The 20,959-nt window shown below is 36.5% G+C and overlaps 1 protein-coding gene across 1 annotated transcript in view; it reads left to right on the top strand.

Moving 5' to 3' along the window:
• Positions 1 to 19,234, top strand: part of LOC133424558 (ubiquitin-conjugating enzyme E2 H-like) — a gene marked incomplete at its 3' end in the record, with an annotated part of 40,154 nt that extends 20,920 nt beyond the window's left edge. The window contains exons 2-5 of the mRNA XM_061715231.1: positions 9,377 to 9,453; positions 12,456 to 12,530; positions 12,621 to 12,660; positions 19,132 to 19,234. Of these exons, the coding sequence (XP_061571215.1) occupies positions 9,377 to 9,453; positions 12,456 to 12,530; positions 12,621 to 12,660; positions 19,132 to 19,234 (295 nt within the window). The remainder of the gene's footprint in view (positions 1 to 9,376; positions 9,454 to 12,455; positions 12,531 to 12,620; positions 12,661 to 19,131) is intronic.
• Between the last annotated feature and the right edge of the window lie 1,725 nt (positions 19,235 to 20,959).

Genomic DNA, 20,959 nt, shown 5'->3' with positions numbered 1-20,959 from the left:
AAGCCCCACAATACGGTTTGACGTACATGCACGAAAATCGGTACACACCTGTATCATGTCGCAACTTAAAGAAAAGTCTCTTGGCGCCATGGCCGAAACCCAACAGGAAGTCGGCCATTTTGAATTAATCGTGTCATTTTGGCGCAATTTATGCCATTCCTTCCTGTTTTTCATAATAGGTCCCCTTTAATCTCGACATTTCGACTTTTTTCTCGAAAATTCGACTTTTTTTCTTGACATTTTGACTTTTTTCTTTAAATTTCAACTTTTTTCTCAAAATTTCAACTTTTTTGACATTTTGACATTTTTCTCGACATTTAGACATTTTTTTCTCGACATTTTGACATTTTTTCTCAACATTTTGACTTTTTTTCTCTGCATTTTGACTTTTTTTCTCGACCTTTTGACTTTTTTCTCGACATTTTGACATTTTTTCTCTGCATTTTGACTTTTTTCTCGACATTTTGACTTTTTTCTCTCTTCAAAAGCGTTGCCGTGGCGACTCTAGACACCAAAAAGCGTGCCCACCCTTCATCTGATTGTTCCATATTTGATAATTCCTACTTTCTGCTATAACTTTTGAATGGTTTGATATAAAGACTCGTGGGTGGTGTCATCGGACTCAGTTTTGAGTCCTTGACCATAATTGGTGCAAATTAGCCCCGCCCCTTCTTCTGATTGGTTGTCCCTACTTTCTGCCATAACTTTTGAATGGTTTGACATAAAGAGTCGTGGGTGGTGTCATCGGACTTAGTTTTGAATCCTTGACCTTTTATTGGTGAAAATTGCACGCGCGAGGGCCCGTTCATCGCTGCTTGCAGCTTCAATTCTTATTGTTTCAGCTGTACATTGGTGATTTCTGAGGTTCTTTTTTTTTTATAAAGTCTTGGAAATAAGCCCTCTTTCCATCTGTAGTAGGTAATGACTGGTAGCCTGTGAGTTTCTGGTGGTAGTATATCTGTCTGTGAGCAGGGGAAGGCTGCTCGTAGCGTACGCCCGGAGGAGCGAGGCTCTGCTTCCTGCCTTTCATCTGCAAGGTCTCTCATTGTACACTCTTGCTACAGTTGGTTGGCGAGGCAGAGAAAGTAGCGGATGTCCTCACCTCAAGGTTCCTCATCTGTGCTCTGCTGAAGATACGGCGTCTTCTAACTTTATAAATGAAGTTAGTTACCCCCAAACTTTTCACTACATTTATAAACTGTTCAGAGCTGGTAGAGGAGCCAAAAATTGTACTCAAGTAAAAGTACTGTTACTTCAGAATAATATGACTCAAGTAGAAGTAAAAAGTAGTCATCCAAATAATTACTTGAGTAAAAGTAAAAAAGTACTTGGTGAAAAAACTACTCAAGTACTGAGTAACTGTTGAGTAACGTCTGATTTATTTTTTTAACACAACCATTCAAACAGACAAAAGTACAAAATAATCATCTTCAGGCAAATTAAATCAATAAAATAATAAAATAAATTAAAATTAATTAATTTTTTATTAATTGTATTTAATTAATTCAGGCAAATTAAATCAATAAAATAATAAAATAAATTAAAATTAACTTAATTTTATTAATTAATTAATAAAACATAAAAAATAGCTTAAATTAAAATAATCTTAAAGTAAATTCAAGTACTTTAATAAATAATAAAATAAATAAAATAACAGAATAAAAAAATAAGTTAAGCACAAAATTTCAAGCCTTTGTACTTTTCTTTTTTAACCAGGCTGAACTAGAACAAACATGAACTCATAGAAACTCTGTGTGTGTTTGAGTCTGTGTTAATGTGACAAAACATGCAAAAACAAACATTTTTCCCAAAGAATCACCCAGTGATGTCATGAGATTGACGCGTACGTGGATAAAAGGGATAAAAGAAAAGTAACAGCTCAACGTAGCCTAATGTAGCGGAGTAAGAGGAACAGTTTCTTCTTCACAAATCTACTCAAGTAAAAGTAAAACGTATAGTGATTCAAAACTACTCCTAAAAGTACAACATTTCCCAAAACTTACTCAAGTACATGTAATGGAGTAAATGTAACTCGTTACTACCCAACTCTGAAACTGTTGCATAAAACACTCAGACACCACGTTATATTATAGAATATTGACTCGTTAGCCACTAAAGAGTGAAGTTTGTCAATTATTTTAATGCAGGAATGTATTTTGTCCGTTTATGTGACATATGAGAGGAATATGGATGAATATTCTCCAGGTTGATTTTATTTTTTTATTTAAACTTCATCTGCATTGCTGTTTCTCTTCCTTTCCTTTAGCGTCTCTCTTTCATCTTCATTTTCTCTTTCTCAGCTCTCTCTTGATCATCTTCTCGGGCTCTTCTGCACCCCGTTCTTGCCTTTTTGCTCCGTTTCCTGGCCTTTTAATCACTACTGTTTTGAGGTTTCATTCCCCAGCTGGATTTTGGGTGTTTGGGGGTTTTAATTGCTCTCAGACTGACGTTCTGCCTCTTTAACCCAAGACGTCTAAAACAATAATAACCAGAAGCTGAAAGGATCCCCTGCAGTTTGGGGTTTTTATGTGTTGTACAGATCTGTCTCAGAAAATTAGAATATTGTGATAAAGTCCTTTATTTTCTGTAATGCAAAAAAGTCATACATTCTGGATTCATTACAAATCAACTGAAATATTGCAAGCCTTTTATTATTTTAATATTGCTGATTATGGCTTACAGTTTAAGATTCGAGTTTTTTCACTAAATTTTGACTATTTCCTCGAAATTTTGACTTTTTTCTCGACATTTTGACTTTTTTCTCAAGATTGTACTTCGACATTAATCTCGACATTTTGACTTTTTTCTCAACATTTTGACTTTTTTTTCTCAACATTTCGACTTTTTTCACTAAATTTTGACTTTTTCTCGACATTTCGGCTTTTCTCAAGATTGTACTTCGACATTAATCTCAACATTTTGACTTTTTTCTCGACATTTTGACTTTTTTCTCGACATTTTGACTTTTTTCACTAAATTTTGACTATTTCCTCGACATTTCGGCTTTTCTCAAGATTGTACTTCAACATTAATCTCGACATTTTGACTTTTTTCTCGAAATTTTGACTTTTTTCTCGACATTTCGGCTTTTCTCAAGATTGTACTTCAACATTAATCTCAACATTTTGACTTTTTTCTCGACATTTTCACTTTTTTCCTCAACATTTTGACTTTTTTCCTCAACATTTTGACTTTTTTCTCGACATTTCGACTTTTTTCTCGAAGTGCATAATAAATAAGATTAAGATTCCCAGAATATTCTAATTTTTTAAGATATTTGAGTTTTCTTAAGCTGTAAACCATGATCAGCAATATTAAAATAATAAAAGCTTTGCAATATTTCAGTTGATTTGTAATGAATCCAGAATGTATGACATTTTTGTTTTTTTTAATTGCATTACAGAAAATAAAGAACTTTATCACAATATTCTAATTTTCTGAGACAGTCCTGTATGTTGAGTCTTTTGGAAATTGTACTTTTCTTCTTTTTTTCCAATCAGATATTATCATAGAAAGGGAGTAAAAACAAATTTTTCCTCCAGAAGCATAGACAAGATCTGTGTAGAAAAATATGGTGGTTGTTAGTTTTTTAAACTGTATTATGTCACGTGATTGAGAGAGAAAGAGAGAGAGAGAGAGAGAGAGGGGGGGATGTTTTTTCCACGCTCCCTTTTCCTCATAAATGAATCAATCTAAGAAAGACAGGAAAATGGTTCGTAACCGGCCGATACTTTCCTGTTTCACCAGATCAACAAACACAGTTTTTTTCCCAGAGGGAAATGTTTGAGTGCACTTGGCCCCGGCATTGTTTGACGGAGAGCTGTTTATGATTCTCCATGATGTTTGTTTTCCACACTGGGAAAGAGGTCAGTCAGGATGTGATATTTCTGATCGCGGGTCACGCCGACTCAGAGGCCCGAGTGGACCAAAAGGAAAACAAGCCCCGTCTAGACCGCAACTGAAAGTGCTGTTTACTGCATATTTATACACATCTGGATACAAAAATGCTGCAGAAAGCTTAAAAAAAGATGTGGATAATATCGACCTCAGTCCTAGTGTAAACCTAAACACAATAATTAGTAGTCTCAAAGCAGCTCTCGCAGGCCTTTTACTGTCTTCACTGTTTACCCAGTGTGTTTTTAAAGTGCTTATGTTACATTTCAAGGCTTGTAGTTTGTCTGAGAGTTTCTGCCTGTTCCTCTGGACCGGTTGACCATGTGTGTGTGTGATTGTGTGTGTGTGAGTTAAGGAAATGGACACGGTTCTAGTCACAGATTGATTTATAATCCAAGGTGGAAGTGGAGGTCATTACACAAGGTGGTTATTGGGGCTGGGGATCGAATGTCAAGAATCGATTCGATTCCAATTCTTTTTTTTTTTCTTTTTTTTATAAATTAGATGTAGTCACCATCACTTTATTCAATACTTTGTCAATTTTTGCAGTTTTTTTATTTTATTTGCAGCGGCGTTTATTTTATTTGCAGCGGCGTTTGTTTTTATTTGCAGCGTTTATTTTATTTGCAAAGCGTTTGTTTTATTTGCAGCGTTACTTTTATTTGCAAAGCGTTTATTTTATTTGCAGCGGCATTTGTTTTATTTGCAGCGTTACTTTTATTTGTAGCAGCGTTTATTTTATTTGCAGCGGCATTTGGTTTTATTTGCAAAGCGTTTATTTTATTTGCAGCGGCATTTGGTTTTATTTGCAGCGTTTATTTTATTTGCAAAGCGTTTGTTTTATTTGCAGCGGCGTTTATTTTATTTGCAGCGGGGGTTTCTTATATATGTATATGTTTTTATTGGCAGACTGTTTCCACAATACAGAGCAAAACAGATGAACAAACCTTTTTTTTTTTTCCTCCCTCTCCCCATCCCTCCCCCCACAGTTATCGTCATTAATCTTCCCTTGGGAATAGCAAAAAATGAAAATAAAAAATTAAATTAATAATAAAAATTAAAAAAATAATAAATAAATAAAAATAAAAAGATAGTAATATAGTGACATAACAAAAAAGTAGTAGTAGTGCAATGAATGTAAACTTAAATAAAAAGATAAAATGAAAACGAAATGGGTTATCTAGAGATTAATAATTATTTCTTAGATCAATAATTAGCAATTCCAGTAGGAATCACAAGTTATACCAGTAAACACTTGAGTCGGAATGTTGTACAATTCCGATTCTTAAGATTAAGAATCGATTATCAAGATTTGATTCAATCTGATTCGATTCCGATATTGATCTGGGTTAGTGTTATTAAAACTGTTTTTTGAGCTGTTGCATGAATTATATGACTGTATTTATGCAACTTATTAATGCTAGTATTATATTGAGATTAAACAGCAAGTATTGCAGCTAATGATGCTGTAAGGACCAATCAGCTCCCAGAATGCTGATAGAACTGCAAACAGAAACATCGTGTGGCAGAATTACCAAACAGATCCAGGGAGGAAACAGAGACGGATGAAATCGCTTTTATTTTTTGCCAAATCCCTTTTTTATTTTTTCCATTTTTGGTCTATTTCGGTTTTTTAATTTTTGAGAATTTGTTTTTTTTTAGCATTTTATGCAAATTTAACCCCAAATACAGTATATAAAGTAATGAAATATAGACAATTTATGCAAATATAACTTGAATGTTTTCATACCTTTAAACACATTTAAAGGCAAAAACGTGGCACCAGTTATTCTCATGTCCAAAAAAACATTCCTTTTTTGGGCATGAACAAAAAATACCAAAAGTTGTAATGATGAAAAGGAATTAATATGAGAATCGATTTAGAATCGGAGAAACCTAGATATGTCAGAAACATGTTGTTAAAGTGCAAATGAATAAAAGGTTGCATAGGATTATTTTAAAGTGTTCAGAGGTTTTAGTATCCATGTTAACGCCTTATTTAACCCAATTCCTCATGTGTTCTTATGTCAGCTATTAAAGGGAAATTATTTTGACTTCCTTTGCTATGTCAGCTCACGTATTTAAAACAAAAAAAAAACAACTAAAACTGAATGAACAGATTAAAGTCTGCAGCAAATGGGCATTAGTTTTTTTCCACCTCCGTTTCCAGCTGGATGAATGGCCGTTTGTTGAACGCTCTCTCGTTCCGTCCTCCACTTCATCAAACAGCTCGTCGTCAGAGCTTCATTTTCTTCTAACGGATCTGCCAAATTCCCAGTTGTAACGCGACGGCGTTCTGGTTGACAGTGATTTGGTGTTTGCTGGGTGGAAGGAATGAGTTCTGTTTCCTCAGGCCGACGTGTCTGAGAGGAAACTCAAACAAGTCAGACTAGAGAGTCGTGAGACGCGTGAGAGAGCTGAGTCTTAACCCTTGTGCTGTGTTCGGGTCAAGGAAGGAGGAAGGGAAGAAGGAAGGGAGAAAAGAAGGAAAAAAGGACAGAAGGAAGGGAGAAACGAACGAACGAAGGAAGGAAGGAAGGAAGGGTGAAAAGAAGGAAGAAAGGAAAGAAGGAAGGGTGAAAAGAAGGAAGGAAGGAAGAAACGAAGGAAGGGAGAAACGAAGGAAGGAAGGGAGAAACGAAGGAAGGAAGGGAGAAACGAAGGAAGGAAGGGAGAAACGAAGGAAGGGAGAAAAGAAGGAAGGGAGAAACGAAGGAAGGAAGGGAGAAACGAAGGAAGGAAGGGAGAAACGAAGGAAGGAAGGGAGAAACGAAGGAAGGAAGGGAGAAACGAAGGAAGGAAGGGAGAAACGAAGGAAGGAAGGGAGAAACGAAGGAAGGAAGGGAGAAACGAAGGAAGGAAGGGAGAAACGAAGGAAGGAAGGGAGAAACGAAGGAAAGAAGGGAGAAACGAAGGAAGGAAGGAAGGAAGGAAGGAAGGAAGGAAGAAACGAGTGAAGGAAGGACAGGAGAAAAGGAAGGAAGGAAGGAAGGAAGGACAGGAGAAAAGGAAAGAATGTAAGAGGGGAGAAAAGAAGGAAGGAAGGAAATAAAGGGAAAAAAGAAGGAAAAAAGAAGGAAGGGAGAAAAGAGTGAAGGAAGGAAGGAAGGGAGAAAAGAAGGAAAGAATGTACGAGGGAAGGAAGGAAGGAGAGAGCAGGAGGAAAGAAGGAACAGGAGAATCAGGTCATTTTGACCCAAAGACAGTAAAAGGGTTAATTAGTTGCTGAATTCAAAAGCTGCACAAGCTCCACTAAAGAAACACGATAAACTCTTACGATTACATTGTAAAGTTTCCATTTTTGTCTCGAACACATTTGTCTCTGGGTGTGAAACAGTACAAGATTGTCATTGTTACATTTGTAATTTTAAAATTCTCCACACATTCCCTGTTTGGCACGGGTCACGGTTTCAGGTCACGGCTTCTTTAAAATGTGTGTAGAATCTGGTTAAAGTTGTTGAAAAAATGCATAAACGTCTCGGTGCAGATCTTCATTACAGTTTTGAAGTGGTATTTAGTTTGGTTGTCAGGTTTCCTACAGTAATCCCTTTCCCGTGTGGCTATGACGGGTATTGATCATAGTTTGCACCTGCTTTTAAAATCCATCCCCAGTGATTTATTTATTTAAATCTGACGTTCATGTGTTCATGCGACCACACTGGTTGAGCAGCGTGAGGAGAGGATAACTGACATGTTCTGTGTGGGCAGACGGACGTGCTCGCTCGTGCAACAATGGTGTCATGTTAAAGTGTGAAACGAGAAGCGGTAGCCATGGCAACCGGCGACGACACACGGCCGTAAATGGACTCGTCTGTTTGCTGCTTTGATTTGCTCACTCAGCTTCTCGTGTTTCTGTTTCAATCTGGATTGAAACGGAATTGGCAACTTGACGCGTAAGAAATATAGTTTTTCAAGCAACTGGGTGTGGGTTAGTACGTCACAAATTCCTACAGGTAAAACAAAAACAACAGGCAGAAATCATGGACGAGTGACACCTGATCACAAGCTACCACTGTTTTAGCAGCAGATGTGCTTAGTGTTGTCCACTTGTGTTCATTAGGAATGGGCGGTATTTTTACCGTTCACGATAAACCGTCAAAAAAATTCCCCACGGTAAGAATTTGTATCTCGCGGTAAAAAGGATAAATTCTCGTTGATGACGTTTTTGTGTAACAAACATGGCGGAAGGAGCTGGTTGTTAAACGAGGCTCCAGCTCCAGCTCTGGAACTGGTTTGGATTTAAAAAGAGAGACGAGGAGCAAACATCATCTATTATATGTGAGTCTGCAAAAACAGAAGGAAATGGTTGTTACATTTTGATATAACGTTTGACTATTACGAAAAAATTTCAATAGTATCTAATTTGTGGCATGTTCCAACCACAGATTAATTTGCACATTTTATTTATATTAGAAGAGGTCATGACTGATTGGATTTTATTTTCAGTGAACTTTTATTTATTTGTCCTGTTTCTTTATTTATCAGGTTGTATTTTTTTCTACTTTGTTGATTTTATAAGCTAAGAAAACTTGAAGGACAAGGTACTTTTGCTGTTTCACTGTTATCCCACTGTTTAAGCCATAAAGTTTGAATAAATGTTGTTGGTCTTACATTTCAAACTTGTTTCATTTGAGTCATCACAGTTTTGCAGTACAGGTGTACTAATTTAATTGTTTCTTATCAATTCAATTTAATTGGTGTAGTTTAGTAGTATTTAGTATCTTTTAGAGCAGTGTTTTGGCTCCAAAGACTGAATGTGGTGATAGATTTATAGTTATAAAGGTGGAGTTGAATTGGTGTTTTTTTTATCGTCATTTTTATCGTTATCAGGATAAATGCCAGAAATTATCGTGATACATTTTTTAGTCCATACCGTCCATCCCTAGTGGACATATAAGTCGCCTTTCCATTCCCCCCAGATCTGCGCAAAACCAAATATCGGAAACAAAATCCTGTAATGGCATTAATTTGAAAAAATATCAAATAAACCTTTTTATGCTTCCAGGAGGTGGGTTTTTAGGATGTGATAATACTTCAGCTCATGATTGTCATGGAAACGCTTTTTGTGAATTTCCACATTTCTGGCAGCGCCGGATGTGACGTAGCCGATTACTCTGGTTTTTGGACTCATTAATACGATGTTGTTGTGCTTTAACACCACTTATTAAATATTAGATTTATCTCTGAATAATGTATCAGACTGGAAATGTCCATCTTCAACAACGTTTGGAATTTTCTTTTTTGAAGAAAAGCAAGATGAGATACAGAGTTACGAGAAATTATACCTTTTCCAGAAAACCCCCTTCAACGGAAACACCGACCCCCTGAAGCTCTACCTCTATTGCAAATTCAGAAATTTGATTTTCTTTAGCACAAAAGTGTCAAGGAAACGCGACTAGGGGAGGGTATTGATATTTTGTTGGAAAGTCAAAGTTTTAATGATTGAATATTGTTGAAGAATTTCTCCTTAACAGCCTTCCAGCATCGAAAGCAAGCATGAAGTCACCATTCTTAGTGGACTCAACGAATTTGTAGTGAAGTTTTATGGACCACAAGGAAGTAAGTAGTCCTTCTTTCTGATGCCATGAAGGTTTTCTGCTTAAAAGTTGCTGCTTGGATGTTTTTTTTCTAGGATTGATGCATCCAGGAATGAAGAAAATATTTGACCACATTTTCTGCCATTAAGAATTTTGAATATGTTCCAACATTCAACATTCAGCTCTCAGTTTGTACACACGTAATTAGATGTTTAGCTGAACTCTGACGAGAGCGTGAAGCGTGTGCGGTTGTGAAGATGCACACTCGTTTGCTGCCTGAAGCCTCTGCACTCGTCTGTGCTTTCAGTGCACGCAGCTCCGGTTACAGACAGCTATTCTGGGAGAGCAGCTCACTCACAACCTCAGTCTCTTCCTCTCTGATGGCAGGAAGTTATCTGAGGTGATTCTCAGTTAAATCATGTTCTGCTGCTGAAATGCATTAAGAAAAAAAGAAAAAAGGCTGAAGTGAGGTGCATAACTCAAGCGTAAATGGAAAAAATGGATGTAAGTCTGCAGTCTGTAATCTACGGAAGAGTATTAGGGCCAGGCAGGGGAAAAATAAAAATAATATTTTAGACGAGGAAGATTTTGTTTTCATTATGCACTTTTCATTATGCACAAAAAAGTTGAAATGTTGAGAAAAAAGTTGAAATGTTGAGAAAAAAGTTGAAATGTTGAGAAAAAAGTTGAAATGTTGAGAAAAAAGTTGAAATGTCGAGAAAAAAGTTGAAATGTTGAGAAAAAAAAGTTGAAATGTTGAGAAAAAAAAGTTGAAATGTCAAGAAAAAAATCGAAATGTAGAGAAAAAAGTTGAAATGTTGAGAAAAAAGTTGAAATGTTGAGAAAAAAAAGTTGAAATGTTGAGAAAAAAAAGTTGAAATGTTGAGAAAAAAAAGTTGAAATGTTGAGAAAAAAAAGTTGAAATGTTGAGAAAAAAAAGTTGAAATGTCGAGGAAAAAAAGTCGAAATGTCGAGGAAAAAAAAGTCGAAATGTCGAGGAAAAAAAAGTCGAAATGTCGAGGGAAAAAAAAGTCGAAATGTCGAGGAAAAAAAAGTCTAAATGTCGAGGAAAAAAAGTCGAAATGTCGAGGGAAAAAAAAGTCGAAATGTCGAGGGAAAAAAAGTCTAAATGTCGAGAGAAAAAAGTCGAAATGTCGAGGAAAAAAAAGTCGAAATGTCGAGAGAAAAAAGTCTCAATGTCGAGGAAAAAAAAGTCGAAATGTCGAGGAAAAAAAAGTCGAAATGTCGAGGAAAAAAAAGTCGAAATGTCGAGGAAAAAAAAGTCGAAATGTCGAGGAAAAAAAAGTCGAAATGTCGAGGAAAAAAAAGTCGAAATGTCGAGGAAAAAAAAGTCGAAATGTCGAGGAAAAAAAAGTCGAAATGTCGAGGAAAAAAAAGTCGAAATGTCGAGGAAAAAAAAGTCGAAATGTCGAGGAAAAAAAGTCGAAATGTCGAGGAAAAAAAGTCGAAATGGCGAGGAAAAAAAAGTCGAAATGGCGAGGAAAAAAAAGTCGAAATGTCGAGAGAAAAAAGTCGAAATGTCGAGGAAAAAAAAGTCTCAATGTCGAGGAAAAAAAAGTCTCAATGTCGAGGAAAAAAAAGTCTCAATGTCGAGGAAAAAAAAGTCGAAATGTCGAGGAAAAAAAAGTCGAAATGTCGAGGAAAAAAAAGTCGAAATGTCGAGGAAAAAAAAGTCGAAATGTCGAGGAAAAAAAAGTCGAAATGTCGAGGAAAAAAAAGTCGAAATGTCGAGGAAAAAAAAGTCGAAATGTCGAGGAAAAAAAGTCGAAATGTCGAGGAAAAAAAGTCGAAATGGCGAGGAAAAAAAGTCGAAATGGCGAGGAAAAAAAGTCGAAATGTCGAGGAAAAAAAAGTCGAAATGTCGAGGAAAAAAAAGTCTCAATGTCGAGGAAAAAAAAGTCGAAATGTCGAGGAAAAAAAAGTCGAAATGTCGAGGAAAAAAAAGTCGAAATGTCGAGGAAAAAAAAGTCGAAATGTCGAGGAAAAAAAAGTCGAAATGTCGAGGAAAAAAAGTCGAAATGTCGAGGAAAAAAAGTCGAAATGGCGAGGAAAAAAAGTCGAAATGGCGAGGAAAAAAAGTCGAAATGGCGAGGAAAAAAAAGTCGAAATGGCGAGGAAAAAAAAGTCGAAATGGCGAGGAAAAAAAAGTCGAAATGGCGAGGAAAAAAGTTGAAATGTCGAAAGAAAAAAGTTGAAATGTCGAAAGAAAAAAGTTGAAATGTCGAAAGAAAAAAGTGGAAATGTCGAAAGAAAAAAGTGGAAATGTCGAAAGAAAAAAGTGGAAATGTCGAGAAAAAGTGGAAATGTCGAGAAGAAAAAGTGGAAATGTCGAGAAGAAAAAGTGGAAATGTCGAGAAGAAAAAGTGGAAATGTCGAGAAGAAAAAGTGGAAATGTCGAGAAGAAAAAGTGGAAATGTCGAGAAGAAAAAGTGGAAATGTCGAGAAGAAAAAGTGGAAATGTCGAGAAGAAAAAGTGGAAATGTCGAGAAGAAAAAGTGGAAATGTCGAGAAGAAAAAGTCAAATGTCGAGAAGAAAAAGTCAAATGTCGAGAAAAAAAAGTCAAATGTCGAGGAAAAAAAGTCAAATGTCGAGAAGAAAAAGTCAAATGTCGAGAAAAAAAAGTCAAATGTCGAGGAAAAAAAGTCAATGTCGAGAAAAAGAGGTCGAAATGTGGAGAAAAAAGTCGAAATGTCAAGGAAAAAGTTGAAATGTCGAGAAAAAAAGTTTGAAAAAGCCACTTCATTCTCGAAATTCCGACTTTATACCCAAAATTTTGACTTTATTCTTGAAATTGTATTTCAACATTAATGTCCACATTTCGACTTTTTTCTAGAAATTTCGACTTTTTTCTCGAAGTGCACAATAAAAAAAAATCTTCCCCTCTCAGATATTTTTTTTCCTGCATGGCCCTGATTCTCTTCCGTACTGTTCCACTGGAGTGCATGAAGGGTGAAACATGATGTTCAGTGAAAAGTATCTTTATCTTTTATTCTCCTGCACAGCGCCGTACGAGGGAGGAGTGTGGAAAGTACGAGTAGATCTTCCCGATAAATATCCTTTCAAATCACCGTCAATAGGTAGGAGCTCTGCCCTGGCAGCTTTTATCTTTACTGTTGGTTTGTTTTTCAAATAAATACACTCTGCTTATTTTCACTTTGCTTTTTCAGGATTCATGAACAAGATTTTTCATCCCAACATTGATGAAGCGTAAGTTGATTTCAGTCATACATCTGCACTATTTTTGTTTTGTCTTTTTGTTCTCTCTTTTTTTAGACCATAATGGCGTTTTATTTTAACTGTATTTATACACAGCTTAAAAATATAAATGAAGACATTTTTAATCAAACAATCCTGATTTTATTGAATGAAATGAGTTGAAAATCTTTATTGATCACACAATATTAGAACAAAATAACATAAAACAGTCAGTGGGAACTTAAATCATTAACCCATTCCAGGCTCGGGATTATACCCAAAAAGGAAAGGGCTTTATTTATATTGCACAATTCAACACAAGGTAATTCAAAGTGCTTTACATCAACATTAAAAGCGGCAAGACACAATTAAAACATAAATAAAAAATAAAATGAAATAAAATGATAAGAAAAGAGGTAAAATAATAGAAAATAGAATAATAGCGTCAAATACAGTATTACAAATTAATCTGTGCCGATTCATGCAGTGAATCAAACCAATTTAAACAATTCTACGTCACAATACCTGCATTCAGGGTTTATCCATAACTTAACGCGGTTTTCAAAAAGTATTTCATTTAAGAGTACGCTTAAATAACAAATAAAATGATGAGAAAAATGAGATCTCAGGCTGATCCAGCCTCGGTGAATTTCCTCTACCTGCCTGTATAAAGTTACTACCACGTCTGGAATGATCCTGATGAGGAGACAGGTCGTCTCCAGGGACATTCTCCTCCCAGACCTGGATCAGATCAGATCATCAATTGGCCTCTGAGAAAGTGTGTCGGGTAGGGCTGCAACTAACGACTATTTTAATAGTCCACTAGTCACCGACTATTGAAACGATTAGTCGACTAATCAGATAATTAGTAATTTGTTTTAAAATTTAGCATGAGGTTGCTTTAATTATGTGGCGAATGATAATAAACACCAGAAAGATGGTACCAGAGCCCTGATATAGCGGGACTGTTTTCTTCATCCTGCTCCCGCAAAACTTTGAGAATTCATGCCTGCACAATAATAGAGATGCATTGATTTAGTGTCTTCTCCCGTTCCCACAAGAGAAATGTCCAGACAAATCTATCTGATTTAATGTTAACATGATAATTGTGGAGTTTGACGGATAATTGACAGTTCATATGAAACCTGACTGAAAGTTAGACGCAAATCCATCATTGTCTTCAAACAAGCTTTTTTTTTTTTTTTTTTTTTTTTTTTTAGTTTAGTTTATTTTCGGTCATGACATAAAAAAAATAAATAAAAAACCAAGAGTAAAACTGACAACAAGAAAACGTTCAATTGTTCAAAGATAACATAACAAAAAAGTTTCCAGTATACAAATAAACAAATAACATCTAAACCGAAAAAGGGGTTGGCTGGAGCAAAGCTTATTATTTGCCTACCCTCAAAAGATTAATTAAATTAATAAAATAAAAGCAAAAAGTAAGAGAAAGACTGCCCGTAAAACAAATTGCCTCTGTAGGGATAACAAACATTCCTCAAAAAATAAAAGATTTTTAAAATAAAGGTGCAGTCTACATGTTACCTTCATCCCTAAAAAATCAAAGCAAATCACCAATTAAATAAATAAATACCCAAATCAACATCAAGCCACTCATTAATTTAACCTTTTTCACCTTTCGTGCTGCATCAATTATGATTGAGGTTATAGCAACGAGAGTAGCTGTGAGTGGCTCAAATAATACTAATAAATGACATGAAATAAACATAGTTAACGAATGAAACAAATTAATTTAACAAATGAAAATAGGCTTAAAGGTATTGTGACATCATTTTTAACATGCTTTTAACACTATTAAAAGTCTTGGCCAACATCCCTCAAATGTGTCTAAAAGAGTGTAACAAGAAAAACTTCACTCTAGTTCTCTTTTCCTGGCTTTTTATTACAGTGTTTTTTTGCGCCGTGAAAAACGCTTCCTTTCCCCCCTTTCCTGTCAATCATTGCGCCGCTCCTCCTCCAAACCTCCTCCTCCTCCAGCCATACGCTCACAGCGGCGTCGGAGCGACAGGCGAAGCATGCACGGAAAAGCAGGAGGGCGAACCACAGCAAACAATCATAAAAATAAAGGCATGCAAGCAGCACTGTCCCCTTATCTTAAGTCCAGTCAGTGGCCGCGGGTCTTCTTAGCAGTTTTCCTCCGGTCATTAGAACAAAAGAGGCGTGTTAAGCCTCATTTATGGTTCTGCGTTAAATCGACGCAGAGCCTACGCCGTAGGGTTCAGCGTACGGTGCGCGTCGCCGCGTAACCCTACGCCGTAGGCTCTGCGTCGGTGTAACGCGGAACCATAAATCAGCCTTTATGGTGCGCTGGAGAGGAGAGGAGGCAGGGAGCTGGGTGGAGGGGGCGGTGATTTAGCGGATCGTTACGTAACGGCCCGCCACCAAACCACATGCGCCGTTTTTGCACAGTTATGCGGAAAATCCCAGAAAGCACACAATACACTGAATGTTAAAAGTTCGTTGTTTTTTGGGTGTAATTGATGTCAAGACACCCAACAAAACACAAAAAATCAAGAAAAATGTGTTTTTCATGTCACAATCCCTTTAATATCTTAGCAAGGCGAGTCCGTTTCGTTCAACACTCCGACGTGCTTTCTCTTCAAACGCATTACTCCCGTGAAAAGCAGGTCGGCTTTGCAAACCTTGCAAGTCATCTTTTTATTCACCGTATCGAGGCTAAAAGGCTCCCGAATTTTGAAGTTTTATTACGCAGAGATTGTATTGAAGTGAGACGCCTCACTCCATTGGAAAAAAACACGCCTGGCGACAATTGTCGACAATGGAATTCATTGTCGACAAATTTGATTATCGATTTTTGTCGGCAACGTAGACGAATCGTTGCAGCCCTACTGTGGTGCAGGAAGACAACGGTGGACACACCGACTTCCCAGAGCTCCACGGTTGGGTTTGAGTCAGACAGCTGGTCAAAGGCATCGATGCTTCATTATCCATAAATTGCTGACACACTACAGCTGCGTGAGCTGGTTATTGTCAGCACCAGAAATAACCCCCTTCACCAAACATATGGCCTGAGCTCGGGGTCCGAGGATCCATCACAGCTGCCCTGCAACGATACGCCTGCACCAACGCAGAGCTGCTGCTGCTGGAGAATGTTTGAGGCAGCAGAACATTCTCCAGAGAGACCCGGCCCAGCTGTCACACGTGCTCAGTGTGAACCTGGTCTGTGAGGACAACAGTTCCCCAGCAGTGACGCTGCCAGTTCCTTTGTTCCCTGGTAAATACCAGTGGGGCTGCGTTGGTGCCGCTGCAAGCACTTCCCTCATGCCACCATGGTAAAGTCAGTTTCTTCCTGGAAAGCGGAGAATATGGCAGTTCTGGTTCCTCCTGGGGTTCCCTAACCCCCGTTTGTGGACCGGCCCGTCTCCACGCGCTGGACATTGTGCTGGAATACGATTGAAGATCCTGGAGGAAACTGCACTACCTGAACGCATCATGCCGCCACTAGTGGTCAGGGCAGCGGTTCACTGCAAAAACTCCAAATCTTAACAAGAATATTTGTCTTATTTCTTGTTAAAATGTTTCATTTTTAGTCAAGAAAATCTCATTACACTTAAAACAAGAGTCATCACCAGAAAAATAACTTGTTATTTGACAATTTTCACCTTTTTCAAGTAAATTTTCACGTGAAATAAGTAGAAAAATCTGCCAGTGGAACAAGATTTATCTTCTCATTACAAGCAAAAAAATATTGTCCCACTGGCAGATTTTTCTATTTATTTTTAGTGAAAATCTACTTGAAACAGGTGAAAATTGTTGTTTTTTCCAGTGATGAGTCTTGTTTTAAGTGTAATGAGATTTTTTTTGACTAAAAATAACAAATATTCTTAAGATTTTGAGTTTTTTCAGTGAAGCTCAGACTTTTTTTTTTTTTTTAAAGATCTATGAAAAGACAATTTAAATCAAAACATAATGGAATAAAGTCAAAAAAATCTCATTACACTTAAAACAAGACTCATCACTGGAAAAAAACAACAATTTTCACCTGTTTCAAGTAGATTTTCACTTGAAATAAGTAGAAAAATCTACCAGTGGAATAAGATTTTTTTGCTTGTAATAAGAAGATAAATCTTGTTCCACTGGCAGATTTTTCTACTTATTTCACGTGAAAATTTACTTGAAACAGGTGAAAATTGTCAAATAACAACTTATTTTTCTGGTAATGACTCTTGTTTTAAGTGTAATGAGATTTTTTTTTTACTAAAAATGAGACATTTTAACTAGAAATAAGACAAATATTCCTGGTAAGATTTAGAGTTTTTGCAGTGTGTTTTTTAACCATGTAAACATATAGTGAAAAGTTGCATTGAAGACGATCAGCCTGGCTGTTTTTGGTCGAGGTTTTGCTTTATTTTTTATTTTTATTTTTTTTATGTTATCCCAAATCAGAATGAAATAATCAACTATTTTGTCAAGACTTTTATTGCGGCCCATTTTTCCATTATCATGAGTCCTAATAATAATAATAATAATAATAATAATAATAATAATGCAGGCCACGTTACTTTCATAAATAATGTTCACCCGTCTTGTTGACATTTTCAAATGACTCTAAGAGCTTTAATTCCCAGGTAGAAAGTACTCGTGTTGGTTTTATACTCAGCTGTTTCCATGTTTCCATCAAGAGGCTTTAATCAACGGGCTGATTTATTTATTAAAACTTTCACCAGAAGCTCGTTGTTGGGCAGGACGGGATATGAGCTGATTCACATGCATCACCTCCAGGTAGTTTGTGATTTATTAAAGGAACATTGTCTGCAGACAATGCACTTTTAAAAGTTTTTGGTGCATGCTGTAACTCAACTTTTAATATGGCCGAACTGTTTTGCAAGTGAAGCCCCAGATCCTTCAACGGATACTTGTCAGTCCAGACAAAATCCTGAGTAAGCAGCTCTTTCCAAAAATACCAAAAGACAAGCCTCGTGGAGGTCAAGAGTGATTTGGCGTCACATCAGTTTCAGCTTCACATTCATCCCCCGGGGCAGCTGACAAAATGAGAATATCACGAGAATATCAAGTGTACCCGTGCTGTTCTCTTCTCTCCTGATACCATTGTTTATTTGAGAAACTATTGCAATTATACATTCAAAATGACTTTAATTCTACTGTGACGTGTCTGTAATCTGAAACCTGATATAAACCTAACGTACTTAAACTCATAATTTGCAGACAAATTTGATCACGTCATGTTTTTTTTATTTAGTAGTAGTAGTAGTAGTATTAGTAGGAGTTTATTTGGTCGATCAGTTTCAATTGATACAATACATTGCATTTAATTTCCTTTTGTAGGAAACGAATAATAAAAAAAAGAAGTTAGGAATAAACCGACCAAAAGGTGTAGGCTTTGTTTACTTCATAGTTGATACTAATACATCAGGACAAACGATCTACAGCAAAAACACACACATGCAAAACAAAAAGGAAGATAAATATGACAGAAAAATCAAGTAAAAAACAAACAGAAGACGGATCTCAGAAAAACAACTAACAGAGAAAGTAAATAATCTATGCTTAGATCAGGGGTCGCAACCCAAAATGTTGAAAGAGCCGTATTGGATCAAAAACACAAATAACAAATATGTCTGGAGCCGCAAAAAATGAAAAGTCTTGTATAAGCCTTAAAATGAAGATTTGATTTGATTTGATTTATTCACACTCACACATATGAATTGGTCTCCTGGAGCAGCTATCAAAAGCTTATAGTAGGAGCCAATAAACATAAATACAGTAGACAGGAATACATACCTACACTTGCACTTAATACACACAAAACAAAACAACATGCACATTATACTAGACTATCACTTACATACAACATATCACATTACAAACACTTAACATGAAACATTTTGTGATCCCGGAGTGTAAATTTATATATATGAGCTTAACAATTGATTCTTTAACTGCCGTTTGAATATGGAGATGGACTGTGACAACACATGCTGCATGTTTCTATATTAGTTATAACTGGGGGAAGATTTTGTTTTCATTATGCACTTGTCGAAATGTCGAGAAAAAAGTCAAAATGTTATGAAAAAAAGTCGAAATGTCGAGATTAATGTTGAAGTACAATCTTGAGAAAAAAAGTCGAAATGGCGAGATAAAAGTCAAAATTTTCAGAAAAAAGTCGAGATTAAAAAGGAAAGGAAAAAGGAAGAAAAAAGAAAAAAAAGGTCAAACATTTTTGAAAAAGCTCCAGGAGCCACTAGGGCGGCGCTAAAGAGCTGCGGGTTGCCGAGCCCTGGCTTAAAGGAAACAAAAAAAAAAACAATCTCTAGTAGAGTGAAAACAAAAGGAAACCAAAGACCAATCATTACATTTTTTGGTATATAAATATTATTATTACAACAACAATTATTCTTATTATTGTAATTGTTTCATATATATATATAGTTTTGTATCACTAATTTCTCATGAACTGACTCATTTGCTCCTGTTCTCCAGGTCAGGGACGGTGTGTCTAGACGTCATCAACCAGACATGGACAGCCCTTTATGGTGAGTTCATGTTCATATTAGGTTCCCCCACGCAGGAGCTGTGTCATCACCATGAAACACTTGAGAGACACACACACACACACACACACACACACACACACACACACACACACACACACACACACACACAGACTCTTTGTTTCAAGTGTGGTCACACTAGACAGTGGTGAACTGTTTAATCTACTTACCGAGGGGGAGAGTAATCACTAATGAGGTAATGCTCATCCAGCAAGGTCAGAAAACATTCACCTCGGACAGGAATGATTTACCGTCCGTCAGCTGCAGCCACACACTCGCTCAAACTCACTCCAACGCTCCAACCTGCTGAGATTATGTTGTTTTTCACCCAGATGTTTTTTTTTCTCAGTGTCACAAAGTCTCTCCACCAACCTGCCTTTTTCTCGTTAGGTTTTCACACTAATTTCACGTCTTATTCCCTCCACAGACTCAAATATCTGCTCAACAGTGTCATAACTTCACAGTTCTTGCAGTTTATTATAAATGGGGTTCTCAGTGACGATAATTTCAGATGTGTCTGGGTTTCAAATTAATGATTTTATAACTGAGACTTGTGTATTAATATGTTCTCTGTTGCTGCTTTTTGTCTTGTTTTTGTCTGTTTTTCTTGTGCATGTGAAAGAGGCAGCTGGTTCTGCTAAATTGAGTGTTTTTAAAAGAAGAAAATCACATTGGACAAACATGGGAACAGTTGATAAACCAAGCAGAGTGTGTAATGACTTCCTGCAATTGATTTAATCCAGAAAACGCCATCAAACCGTGCAAATAAACAAGGGGAAGTGTTTTCCTGTGCAGCTTGAATTTACCCAACAGTGACATCTAGAGGACACGAGGAGAACTGCAGGTTTTAGAACTGAGATATTTAAAAAATCCAAGTGAAAGGCATTTTTCAGGTCAGGGTTATGAAGCTGTTGGAACTAGTTTTCCATTGTTTATTTTAACACTGCCTGAGCTGCTTCTTGATTGTTAAGTAACTTCTGTGATAAAACACACATCATTCCAGGCTGATTTTGCTGTTCAGCTGGATTTTGTTTTTTTCTTTCTTTTGATTTTTAGACAAGATTAAAAGTAATTGCCAGTCAATGACTACGTTTACATGCAGTCAAAATTCGGGTTATTGCTAATTAGGAATGGGTGATATTTTACCGTTCACGATAAACCGTCAAAAAAATTCCCCACGGTAAGAATTTGTCGTCTCACGGTAAAAATGATAAATTCCTGTTGATGATGTTTTTGTGTAAAGCTGATTTAAGGAAAGAAGGAAATAAATGAGCCTGAAAGAAAGAAGGATAAATTCCCATTGATGACGTTTTTGTATTGGTATTTTTTTTTATCATTATCGGGATAAATGCCAGAAATTATCGTGATCATTTTTTAGTCCATACCGCCCAGCCCTATTGTTAATATTCCGGTTACTGAAACATTTGGAATATTCCGTTTACATGGTAATTAATCATTCAGGATTTCTGGATCAAACCAGTGACGCACGGAGAACGTGATGACACAATTACCGTCATTTCTGCTTCTTCTTCCTGTATCCAAATTAAAAACAAATGCTGCTTCGCGCAACTTTTCTCTCACCTTCTTGTAAATCTGGCTATCCCGGTACTTTCTACCGTCTACAAATGCAGAAATGTTCATATCCTTCATTACATTTATAAAATGATTAGTCTCCTCCTCACTCCAAAAGTTATCTGGTCTTGTGTTTCTCCGTGTTTATGAGTCCTGTGTTTTCCGCTCTATAAGGCGCACCTAAA

This window comes from Cololabis saira, chromosome 23 (assembly GCF_033807715.1).
Source record: "Cololabis saira isolate AMF1-May2022 chromosome 23, fColSai1.1, whole genome shotgun sequence".
NCBI classification, from domain to species: Eukaryota; Metazoa; Chordata; class Actinopteri; order Beloniformes; family Belonidae; genus Cololabis; species Cololabis saira.
This window is presented reverse-complemented; position numbering and strand designations above follow the sequence as displayed.